At 38.7% G+C, this 12644-nt stretch overlaps 1 protein-coding gene across 4 annotated transcripts in view; it reads left to right on the forward strand.

Annotated features, from left to right (window-relative positions):
* rnf111 (ring finger protein 111) overlaps positions 1-12644 on the forward strand; it is a 105084-nt gene extending 92440 nt beyond the window's left edge. For 3 of the 4 annotated variants that reach the window (XM_034190143.1, XM_034190158.1, XM_034190165.1), the window contains 4 exons: positions 3234-3329; positions 5183-5269; positions 8653-8756; positions 11207-12644. In XM_034190143.1, the coding sequence (XP_034046034.1) occupies positions 3234-3329; positions 5183-5269; positions 8653-8756; positions 11207-11324 (405 nt within the window). In that variant the 3' untranslated portion in view covers positions 11325-12644. The remainder of the gene's footprint in view (positions 1-3233; positions 3330-5182; positions 5270-8652; positions 8757-11206) is intronic. The other variant, XM_034190150.1, reaches the window with a different exon arrangement.

Genomic DNA, 12644 nt, shown 5'->3' on the forward strand with positions numbered 1-12644 from the left:
GTAAGGTTAGACCTTACTTGTGTGAAGCGCCTTGAGGCAACTCTGTTGTGATTTGGTGCTATATAAATGAAAATAAATTGAAATTGAAGCAGTGTTTAGCACCTGAATTCTTTGAAGTTTATTTATGGGATTCATATTAACAGTCTTTGTATTGATTAGATTATACTTGGAGCTGTGGATTGTTGGTATCAGTTGTTTGTTTGTTTTCATTTGTTTTTTAACTAGGTTGAGACATTTCTAACATGGGATACACATTAAACTGTTTGGGGTTGTCACAGCAGACCATCCATCTCTGGTTTGAACCTCAGATTTTTAGGTTCTCAGTATTGATTTGGTACAAGTTTTGCACTTTCAGTTTCAGTAACAAACAGATGCACTTTGTGATGCAATTTCAACTCTACAAGGAGGAAGAAACTAAATGTGCATGTTTTGATGGTGGGAGGAAACCCTTGCAGACACATTGAGAGTTATACGAGCTCCTCACAGAAACAAACTTAAAAAGAGCCAAAGAGTAGGCTAATAGATTTTTATTGCCTACTTCTACAACCCCTGGCAATAATTATGGAATCACCGGCCTCGGAGGATGTTTATTCAGTTGTTTAATTTTGTAGGAAAAAAAGCAGATCACAGACATGACACAAAACTAAAGTCATTTCATATGGCAACTTTCTGGCTTTAAGAAACTCTATAAGAAATCAGGAAAAATAATTGTGGCAGTCAGTAACGGTTACTTTTTTAGACCAAGCAGAGGGAAAAAAATATGGACTAAATCTAAATAATAGCTGGTCATCTTTTACACTTTTCTCTGGCAGTGGCCAGTCTCAGAAAGTATAATTACTGACTCCATAACAATAGTCACTATTTCATATCCCATAACAGCAGAGCTTCTATACCATCTTATGTTTTACCTGGATCTGTCTCCCGCAGGTGAAATATGGGCATCTCCATGCCCTTCTCCAGCTACTGGAATCCTCAACATACAGTAGTGTTCAGAATAATAGTAGTGCTATCTGACTATCAATCAATCAACTTTTTTTTATATAGCGCCAAATCACAACAGACAGTTGCCCCAAGGCGCTCTATATTGTAAGGCAAGGCCATACAATAATTATGAAAAACCCCAACGGTCAAAACGACCCCCTGTGAGCAAGCACTTGGCTACAGTGGGAAGGAAAAACTCCCCTTTAACAGGAAGAAACCTCCAGCAGAACCAAGCTCAGGGAGGGGCAGTCTTCTGCTGAGACTGGTTGGGGCTGAGGGAGAGAACCAGGAAAAAGACATGCTGTGGAGGGGGGCAGAGATCGATCACTAATGATTAAATGCAGAGTGATGCATACAAAGCAAAAAGAGAAAGAAACAGTGCATCATGGGAACCCCCCCACAGTCTACGTCTAAAGCAGCATAACCAAGGGATGGTCCAGGGTCACCTGATCCAGCCCTAACTATAAGCCTTAGCAAAAAGGAAAGTTTTAAGCCTAATCTTAAAAGTAGAGATCCTGGATTTGAGTATATTTCTTATTGCTACATGGGAAACAAGGTACCAGTAGATTCAGTAGATTCTCACAAATCCAACAAGACCAAGCATTCATGATATACACACTCTTAAGGCTATAAAATTAGGCTTAGTACAAAAAAAAGTAGAAAAGGGGGTGTCCACAATAATATTAGCATCTGCTGTTGACGCTACAATCTCAAAACTATTATGTTCAAACTGCTTTTTTAGCAATCCTGTGAATCATTAAACTAGTATTTAGTTGTATGTTTTTCATGATTTCTTCACATCTGCAAGGCATTAATTTTGTTGGTTTGGAACCAAGATTTTGCTCGTTTACTAGTGTGCTTGGGGTCATTGTCTTGTTGAAACACCCATTTCAAGGGCATGTCCTCTTCAGTATAAGGCAGCATGACCTCTTCAAGTATTTTGACACATCCAAACTGATCCATGACACCTGGTATGCGATATATAGGCCCAATACCATAGTAGGAGAAACATGCCCATATCATGATGCTTGCACCACCATGCTTCACTGTCTTCACTGTGAACTGTGGCTTGAATTCAGAGTTTGGGGGTCGTCTCACAAACTGTCTGCAGCCCTTGGACCCAAAAAGAACAGTTTTACTCTCATCAGTCCACAAAATATTCCCCCATTTCTCTTTAGGCCAGTTGATGTGTTCTTTGGCAAATTGTAACCTCTTCTGCACATGTCTTTTATTTAACAGAGGGACTTTGCGGGGGATTCTTGCAAATAAATTAGCTTCACACAGGCGTCTTCTAACTGTCACAGCACTTACAGGTAACTCCAGACTGTCTTTGATCATCCTGGAGCTGATCAATGGGTGAGCCTTTGCCATTCTGGTTATTCTTCTTTCCATTTTGATGGTTGTTTTCCGTTTTCTTCCACGCGTCTGTTTTTTTTTTGTCCATTTTAAAGCATTGGAGATCATTGTAGATGAACAGCCTATAATTTTTTGCACCTGCATACAAGTTTTCCCCTCTCCAATCAACTTTTTAATCAAACTACGCTGTTCTTCTGAACATTGTCTTGAACGTCCCATTTTCCTCAGCCTTTCAAAGAGAAAAGCATGTTCAACAGGTGCTGGCTTCATCCTTACATAGGGGACACCTGATTCACACCTGTTTGTTCCACAAAATTGACAAACTCACTGACTGAATGCCACACTACTATTATTGTGAACACCCCCTTTTCTACTTTTTTTTTTTTTTATAAAAGCCTAATTACATAACCTTAAGAGTGTGCATATCATGAATGCTTGGTCTTGTTGGATTTGTGAGAATCTACTGAATCTACTGGTACCTTGTTTCCCATGTAACAATAAGAAATATACTCAAAACCTGGATTAATCTTTTTAGTCACATAGCACTACTATTATTCTGAACACTACTGTACATCATAAGTTAAAAATGAGCATTTTCAGAGCGCCAAATTAATTTTGATGCTTCAGGCTGTGCGGTCAGTCATGCCATTATTCACAGATGCATTTGGATCTTTGACTTTATGTTCCCACCAAACTATAACTCATTTAGACTCTTGGTTTAAACACTGAAGACATTGAAAAATTCAGTGAAAAAGCAATCAGTAGGCCATGTAGGAAAATGATACAAGTCTCATGTAGCTGCTTAGTGTACAGTTAGAAAAGCTCTATTACAGTGAAGTAACTAAAGTTGTGCACGATTCTGTCAGCCTCAGTGTTTTGCTGCTGTGTCCATTCAGGACCTGCTGCATTTAGAGGAAAGACTGGGGACTGTGAACCGCGGAGCCTCTCAGGGAACCATAGAGAGGTGCACTTACCCACACAAGTACAAAAAGGTGAGCACATATGTTGCTGTGTACACTGTATACATTGCTTTTTGTTTTATGAAGCTTGTTCATATTATTGAAGTTGTGCATGTCTGTTACAGTTCTGGGACAGAGTGCACAGTGGTCTTTTGTGCTTATTTTTATTCTAATTTATTTATTTAAGCTGTTTTGCTACAATCCCAATTCCAATGAAGTTGGGACGCTGTGTAAAATGTAAATTAAAAACAGAATACAATGATTTGCAAATCCTCTTCAACTTATATTCAACTGAATACACCACAAAGACAAGACATTTAATGTTCAGACTGACAAACTTTTTTGTTTTTGTGCAAATATTTGCTCATTTTGTAATGGATGTCTGCAACACGTTTCAAAAAAGCTGGGACAGTGGTATGTTTACCACTGTGTTACATCACCTTTCCTTCTAACAACACTCAATAAGCGTTTGGGAGCTGAGGACACTAATTGTTGAAGCTTTGTAGGTGGAATTCTCTCCCATTCTTGCTTGATGTATGACTTCAGTTGTTCAGTGGGCGACAGGTCTGGACTGCAGGCAGGCCACTCTAGTACCTGCACTTTTTTACTACAAAGCCACGCTGTTGTAACATGTGCAGAATGTGGCTTGGCATTGTCTTGCTGAAATAAGCAGGGGCGTCCCTGAAAAAGACGTTGCTTGGATGGCAGCATGTGTTGCTCCAAATCCTGGATGTACCTTTCAGCATTGATGGTGCCATCACAGATGTGTAAGTTGTCCATGCCATGGGCACTAACACACCCCCCATACCATCACAGATGCTGGCTTTTGAACTTTGTGCTGGTAACAATCTGGATGGTCTTTTTCCTTTTTTGTCCAGAGGACACGACATCCATGATTTCCAAAAACAATTTGAAATGTGGACTCATCAGACCACAACACACTTTTTCACTTTGCATCTGTCCATTTCAAATGAGCTCAGGCCCAGAGAAGGCGGTGGTGTTTCTGGATGTTGTTGATGTATGGCTTTCACTTTGCATGGTACAGTTTTAACTTGCACTTGTAGATGTAGCGACGAACTGTGTTAACTGACAGTGGTTTTCTGAAGTGTTCCTGAGCCCACGCGGTAAGATCTTTTACACAATGATGTCGGTTTGTAATGCAGTGCCTCCTGAATGATTGAATGTCACGGGCATTCACTGTTGGTTTTTGGCCTTGCTGCTTACATGTAGAAAGTTCTCCAGATTCTCTGAATATTCTGATTATTTTATGGACTGTAGATGATGGAATCCCTAAATTCCTTGCAATTGAACATTGAGAAACATTGTTCTTTACTGTTGAACTATTTTTTTTTTCACGCGGTTGTTTACAGAGTGGTGATCCTCGCCCCATCTTTGCTTGTGAACGGCTGAACCTTTTGGGGATGCTCCTTTTATACCCAATCATGACACTCACCTGTTTCCAATTAACCTATTTACCTGTGGATTGTTCCAAACAGGTGTTCTTTGAGCATTCATCAACTTTCCCAGTCTTTTGTTGCCCCTGTCCCAGCATTTTTGAAATGTGTTGCATGCATTCTTTTCAGAATGAGCAAATATTTGCACAAAAACAAAGACGTCTGTCAGTTTGAACATTAAATATCTTGTCTTTGTGGTGTATTCAGTTGAATATAGGTTAAAGAGGATTTCCAAATCATTACATTCACTTTTTATTTACATTTCACACACCATCCCAACTTCATTGGAATTGGAGTTGTAGCTTTTAGCCAAACACTGTAGTGTCTTCTAGGCACAGATTGTGGCTGTGAAAAAATTGTTGGGGAAACGTTTTCCAAGAGATTTCCAAATGTATGTAAATAAACAATCTAACACCCTGCCACCCAATACAGAAGGTGTTGGAGAGAGACATTGACCAACAGTTAACCCCCGAAGCTTGGGCATCTATTGGGAAAAATATGCACGCATCCCCAGAATCGGTGAGAAATAATTGATCAAATCAATTTGGAAAGATGTCTCTGCTCACATGTGCAATAGATATTAGCATTAGCCTTGGGGGCTAGGGAATTCGGCTCAAGATTAACTTTGATTTGTTTAGCATAGTTTACTTTTCTATTTTCAGGACAAAATGACCATTCTCTCTGTCCCCAAAGGAGATAGTTCTTGTTTAAATGTTCTGACTGTATAGACAACAGGTGCATCTCAGAAAATGAGAATATTGTGAAAATGTTTTTTTGTCACTTTCTGAAAGTGGAAATGTTATATATTCTAGACTCATTACATATACAGTGTTTTTTAAATGAAAATGTTGCTGATTAATCCTACAGCTCCAAAAAAAGTAGAAAAATGTATCTCAAAATGTTAGAATATGCCCTCAGATAAATTAAATAATGATTTAGAATACAGAAATGTCAAAATTTGAAAATGTATGTTCATTTATTCACTCGCTACTTGGTTGGTGCTCCTTTTGAATGAATTACTGCACCAGTGCGGCATGGCGTAGAGGCCCCCGGGGACCAACTCCAGATGCAGAGACTCTGCTTTGGTCAGGGCCAGAGACAGGACAAGACCCTAAATAAGTATTTATTTATTTTTTTATTGTGGGAGGACCCAGATTGCCCAGAGGAAACCCACACAGACACGGGGAGAACATGCACACTCCACACAGAAAGGGCGGAAAGCGATCCCACAACCTTCTTGCTGTGAGGCATCAGTGCTAACCACAAACCCACTGTGCTTTTTCTTTTTTTGGGGGGGGGGGGGGGGGGGGGCTGATGTGAAAAATGATCCAATCAGTGGCTTCTAAACTGAATCCACTCCGAAGTGTGCCTTTTGTGATCCATGGCTATATTTTTTTGTTTTTCAGTCAGTAATTGGGAAGTGTCATTTGTGCAATAGGCTCGTTTTTGTAAAAGTTTCATATTTTTGGCTACTTCATGTAGTACATTATGCCATTACATGTTAAAGGGTAAAAATCTGAAATTGCAGTTAGCCATTTTTGAGATGAATGTGTCAAATGGATCATGGTCCCTTTCCTTAACAATCACTCGATGAAAAATTTCCCAGGAGGAGCAATTTTTCTGATAATTATTAAGGCAAAAGCTATGGAAGAAAGTGGCAATCAGGAATGTTCACAAGCGAAATGTTAATCAAAATGGAACAACTAGGGATTAAGGACCTATCAGGAAGCTAGTCAGGAGGATATACCTGGTAGTCAGGAGGTTAAAATAAAATAACAGTTATTAAAGCAAGTTAACTTTGGTATGAAACGTATTTAACATGTACTTTACCTTCATGTCTTGTTCAGCCAGAGGAAGCATTAGTGATGCTGTTTAAACCACATAAACTAACCTGTGTGCTGATTGTGTGATTTTCTTGCTATTTGGGAAAAAAAAATAATACTTCTGATGTGGTGGTGGTGTTTGTGCAAAAAAGTGTTCAAAGGCACAGACATCTAAACCACTTATTGCTCTCAAAAACGCTCTTTATTTACAGACCAAGTCAGTGACATCTAAACAAAATGGAGCAAAGTGCAATTAATTGAAATTTTAAAAATGAATGCATTTATGCAATGTTACTTTGTCAGCCATAATAACATAATAAAATAAATGATAATAGTAACAAATGGTTTGCGTGACGGTGATGCACTCACCAGCAGAAACATCCAGCAGAATAAATGCACTTAGTAAAGGACATGTTGCACCAAAATCATAATTTAAATTTAGGCTGTTAGTGACCATCCGATGAGCCACCAGGATTACTTTGTGCACTTTTGTGACCGGTTTCAAAGTATACGGCCTTCGCAGCAAACAGCTACGGAGGCTTCCGAGAACAAAGTACTTTTGAGTACTCGGATGTTTCCGACAAGTGACGTTGCAACTAAAGCATCCAAGCGTGCGCTTCACTGGAATGTAGCTGATAACGTTAAGAACAGAGGTACATATTAATTACAAAGTTTACATAAGTGTGATGTTGTGTTATGATGACTCATTTTTCAGTGAAAACTGTTCATTTTGATGTAGTCATTGTAAAAGCTGCAGCTCTGTGAAAGTTTCTGTGCACCTGCATGGCCATGAGCCATCAACGCAGCCTGTCAACAATCATCTCTCCTCCAGGTTCAGCTTTGTGTATGATTAATTATGAGTGTTGTTATCAATAAAATAAAAAATATATATATCTGCTGCCAGGGGGAAAACTGTCTTGAAGACATTCCATTTTGTAGCAAGCTGAGGGGGCAACGAGCAGCAGCAGCGCACACACGCGCGCACATTCCAGCTCCTCAAAGCAAAATAAATAAATAAATAATTGACACAAAACGCAACACAAGGGGTACAATGCTGAACCTGCCAGACTCACCGTGTTATATTGTCTTCCAAATGTAAACTCCACACAAAGAAGTGCACTCGGCTCCAGCCTCTCTCACGATCGTGGCACGTTAAATAATGTCCATTAATTCCTGGAAATAATGTATTCTGACTTTTTCCAATGTACAAATCCATCTCTTTGTCCAGGTAGTCTGTTAAAAACAGTGTCTGATGTCCCAACCTCCATGTCCATAGCTTCAGTAACAAACAGAGCGTTACCAGAGTTTAGGCTCCAAAATCTGACACTCTGAAAAGTTGAGAGTTTCAGGGTGAAGTGTGTCATCTCCTCTCTGTAAATCCGAGCCATCACTTTCGAACGGCAGCTCCGAAACTTTATGGACGGAACAGGTTCTTTTCCTTCTGTCTGTTAGTCATTGAGAGGTTTCTGTTTTGCTAATTTGGACGTCACACACTGAAAAATGCAGAGGATTGCAGAGTGAAACATTTTCCGGAATGCACCTGCTAATGCTCAGAGTGAGAGGAATAAAATACATCATAGATCACTAATTATTAGCACACGTCCGGAGAGACTTACAATCATGAGTACTTTTATGTTGTCTAACTGGGACGTTAAAAAACATGAGACATGTCCTTTAAGCTCGAAGTCTGAGGTTCTGAGCTTCTCAGGGGTTTTGAATGCAGCATTGATGGACGCCACAACTCACGCTTTTCACTGTTGCTTATGATGTAAACACATAGTGATGTGCACACTAGGAAGATTTTAGTTGATATGTAATGAGTTTACAGTATATAAAAGTTTAACTTTCTGAATTGACAAATATTGAAATTTTTCATGATATTCTAGGTTTTCTTTTTGTTTTTTATGCACCTGTATACGTATTACCCTTTAATGTAAATATAGTGTATGTTACCACAGTGTGTAGTTGTGCAATTTAATGTGTTTGAGAGAGAAATCATTAATAAGAATTGAGCTTTGTGAGGCAACTTTTCTGGTTGACACTGCATGTCAAGTCATGTTTCCAAATGTTCATGTACAGAGAAAGCTGCACAGTAAGCAAGATGAAGACGAGGGTGCAGACGAAGACATGGAGGAGAAATGCACCATCTGTCTGTCGATCCTGGAGGAGGGGGAGGATGTCAGGTAAGACACACCCCCTCCTGGCTGTTTTTAGCATGTTCAATTATGCTTTTGGGGGCATCTGTGACCGCAGACATGTGGGATGTCTAGTGTCACTGTTCAGGTTTTAATCATCTCCAGGGATCCTTTTTCAAAACACAAAGGTGTAGTTATCAGCAGAAAAGCCCTCAGTGCCTTAAAATTAGACCTGGTGGAACAACATTTGGCACTCGTTCAGGTTTTTCCTTTTTCCCAAAGGTTTTCTGCCCTCTGTTGGGGTAAAAGAATGTCCCCCCCCACCTTTTTTTAATGAGCAAGAAAATACTTATACATTAAAAAAATGTAGGTTAACTAAATACAACTTAATGATAAATTGATTTTGTTACATTTTGTTAAATGTTTTTTTTAATGGTACTCATTCACTCCCCACTATGACTTTTCTCTCGCTATCAGTTACGTTTCCCAGCAAAACCACCTTGATTTACGGCTTAGTATCCCTTATGTGCCTGTTTAATACCGATTGGAAGCTTTAAAAGAAAGCAGAAACGTTTGCGATCAGGGCCCATATGCACAAAGCAGTCTAAGGCTAAAAATAGCTCCTGGTGACATTATTCTAAGAAAAATCTTAGAATTTCTCAAATTCTTAGAATTTTCCCTTGGTAAGATGAAAGTTATCTACAAAGCACCTTCGGCCTTAAGAGAGCTCCTAAGGTGCCAATCTGGTAAGAGTAGTGAGGAGGACTTTTAAGAGGTCTAAGAGTGTCTTAAGCAGACAAGCTGGTGGAAAAGACAGAGAGGAAGCAGAGATATTCTCCGTATGTAGAATGACAGTGAGTCAGTAACACACCACCGACTTGATTTCTGTAATTATTTTATGTTAATTTACTGTCCCAGTGTATTTATAAATTGTTTAGGTCCTTGTTATCATATTCACACATTAATATATCATTATTTTTATTATTATTATCAGTATTATTGGTATTTTATTTTATTATTCTATTTTGTCATTTGATTTTAAATGGACAACAGAAATAAGTTTTCACTTTGTTCTCATGCATGTGTTTTAAACATATTTACAATTATGTACTTACATTGACATTATTAATGAACTCGTGCATCCACACACACTTTTAATATGTAGGTAATCGGGGATGTGAAAGAGATATAGTCAAACATCTTTAAGCTGTGTAAGAATTCATTTTGTGGTGAGCTGTGAAAATAATGAAAGACAAGTTAGAGCTTTTGTCTTTTTGGCACTCTGCCATTAGGAGGCGCTCTTATTTTTCAGATAAAACAACACAGGGACGGCGTCAAACCCGATACACTTTTCACTTATGGTGACAACATGGTGACACTTAACTCACTAAACTAATTGAACTACAAAAACATAATAAAGCAACAACACTAACAACATTTTTTAATTAACATGAACCATAATAGGAACATTTAAAATCCCAAAACCCAGAACTCCCGTAATGCATTGCAGCACAAGAATTTACAGGTTTAGCGACTGGCCCGGCAATCACTCCAAATTAATTATGCTGAGTATTATCATTATGACATTGTTATTTTCACGATGACGCATTTCTTAATGCAGTTATATGCTTATGCAGTTATATATTGGTTGATTTTACCGTTCATTCATATGTAGGAGTGCAGAGTGCATTTATTTTTTCATTTCCCCTTCCCTTTCCATAACAAGCAATCACAGCTCTTACAGGATCACGTCATACCTAGCAACGGGGTTAACCCCACCTCCTCACTAAGATAGGAGTTTCTGTCAGTTCCTTGCCCAGAGTTGCTCTCAGACACCTCTTGGGTCTCTCTCTCTTTGCCAGGATATTTTAGGCTAAGGAGCTCTTTGAGAGGACTTTGAAATGCATCAAGCATACGGGCCCAGGTGTTGGCAAATGAAAGAAGGCATTCAACTTCAAGAGGGACAAAACTAGAGTAACATCAAAAACAGAGCTGAAAATGCCGACAATTTCATGCACCTTAGACTTAAAACTATTTTTGTACCCACCGGTTTGCAGCAAGAAACAGGTTGCTTTTCAGAGCTGCCGTGTCACTTTTTTGCAGTTATTTCTTTTACATCAACGTGAAATATAATACCTCTTTGATTCAGATTTACTTACCACTTATGAAGTCAAATCACATGCTGTGATTCACAAGTAAATGTTTAAACATGGCCCTGAAGTTGCCATCCAGATTTATGGTAGTACTGCATTACCACTATGTTTATGTTCTTGGTCGTGTCCGGTGCAAGGTTGATTTTCTTATTGTTAGTTTTTGTAATAAACAACCCCCCCCCCCCCCCCCACTCATGCACACAAGTGATCAAACATTTCTGAACTAGACATTAGATATTATCTTTCAGGGAGAATACATTGTATTTCATGTCTTTAATATACCTAGAAACAGACTGGGCATGTTATGACAGCATATTACCGATCCTTGTCTGATTTTCTTTTTAGACGCCTGCCGTGTATGCACCTCTTCCATCAGCTGTGTGTGGATCAGTGGCTCCTCACCAATAAGAAGTGCCCTATCTGCAGAGTGGACATTGAGGCGCAGCTGTCTGCCGAGAGTTGATGCTGTTTTCTCTTTTCCTACCAACCCCCCCGTTCATATTCATTTTCTCTTCAGTATCGCAGTCAACCAAAGATGGTATAACTTACCTGTGCAGAAAACGTTAAAACACCAGACAAAAAAGATCATTGAGCCTAGAGTGCCAGCTTTCTCATATTACTACCACTGCTAGAATTCTCCTTTTAAGGGTGAAAAGATTTATGTATTTATGAAGCTTTTATGTAGCTTTTGATTGTTTCCTCAAGTGTTGTTTTTGTTCTCTGCATGTTTCCTTGCAATGCATTTCTTTGCACATTTAACGTGGGCTGAACACAGCCTAACAACTTGCATTGAGGACAGCTGCTCTAGTAAAGGTGCATTTCTGTAAACCTAATGCCTTGCTTTACTAGAATAGAATTTCAACCTCCAAAAAACATTGCAGGATTCGTTTTTACCAGTCATTGTATTAATTAGATTACATTTAGAAGATGTGGATTGTTAGTGAAAGGTTTTTTTTTTTATATATATATATATATATATAAATCGCGACATTCCTAACTAGGGAAACACGTCAAAAGATCAGCTGCTGTATTAGTGCACATCCACTATTTCTAGAGTGGTAATAAACTCCCGATGTTCACCTCACTCTCAGAATATGCACATGCTTTGTTTGCATTGTTCTTTCCTTTAGCACCTTTTTTGACAAAATATTACTGCATCATCTCATATTTCACAGAACAAGAAGAAGGTCACATCACTCTCATGGCTGGTCTTTCTGATTCTGCTGTGAATTTTCCCCTTCTCCTGCAGACGGGCTCACGGCCGCGAACAGGGTTTTTCTGTAAGGGAAAACAAGACACATTTTTCACCCAAACCTGCAGCCATTCATTTGTCCACTCAATACTGGCTGTGTCATTGATTTTTATTTTTTTATTTTTTTGATAGAGGGAAATACACAGCTATCTGTGATAACTGTTTAGTATTTGTTGTCACAGTTCAACCCGGTTTATCCGCAGTTGTTTCCGTATTTATGCAGTGGTCTCCATTTTTTTAATGCTGCAGAAAGAATTAACACTAATACTGGTGACTAACTCACTCGCATAGACTTGCACACAAAAGAAAACGATAGCAGTGATGATGGCTGATGAGGAAATGTATTTCTACTCGGATAATTAATAAAAAAAAAATTTAAAAAAAGGAAATTATTGCATTTGAGTGGAGTGTTGAAATGCAGCACTTAAAGCCGGTATCCATGTACTCATTGACTTAAGGCACCAGGAACATATTCTGTGGGATTTATATTAGTTTTAAAAAATAATATTAATAAACTTGGATAACTCTTGA

This window comes from Thalassophryne amazonica, chromosome 2, assembly GCF_902500255.1.
Source record: "Thalassophryne amazonica chromosome 2, fThaAma1.1, whole genome shotgun sequence".
NCBI classification, from domain to species: Eukaryota; Metazoa; Chordata; class Actinopteri; order Batrachoidiformes; family Batrachoididae; genus Thalassophryne; species Thalassophryne amazonica.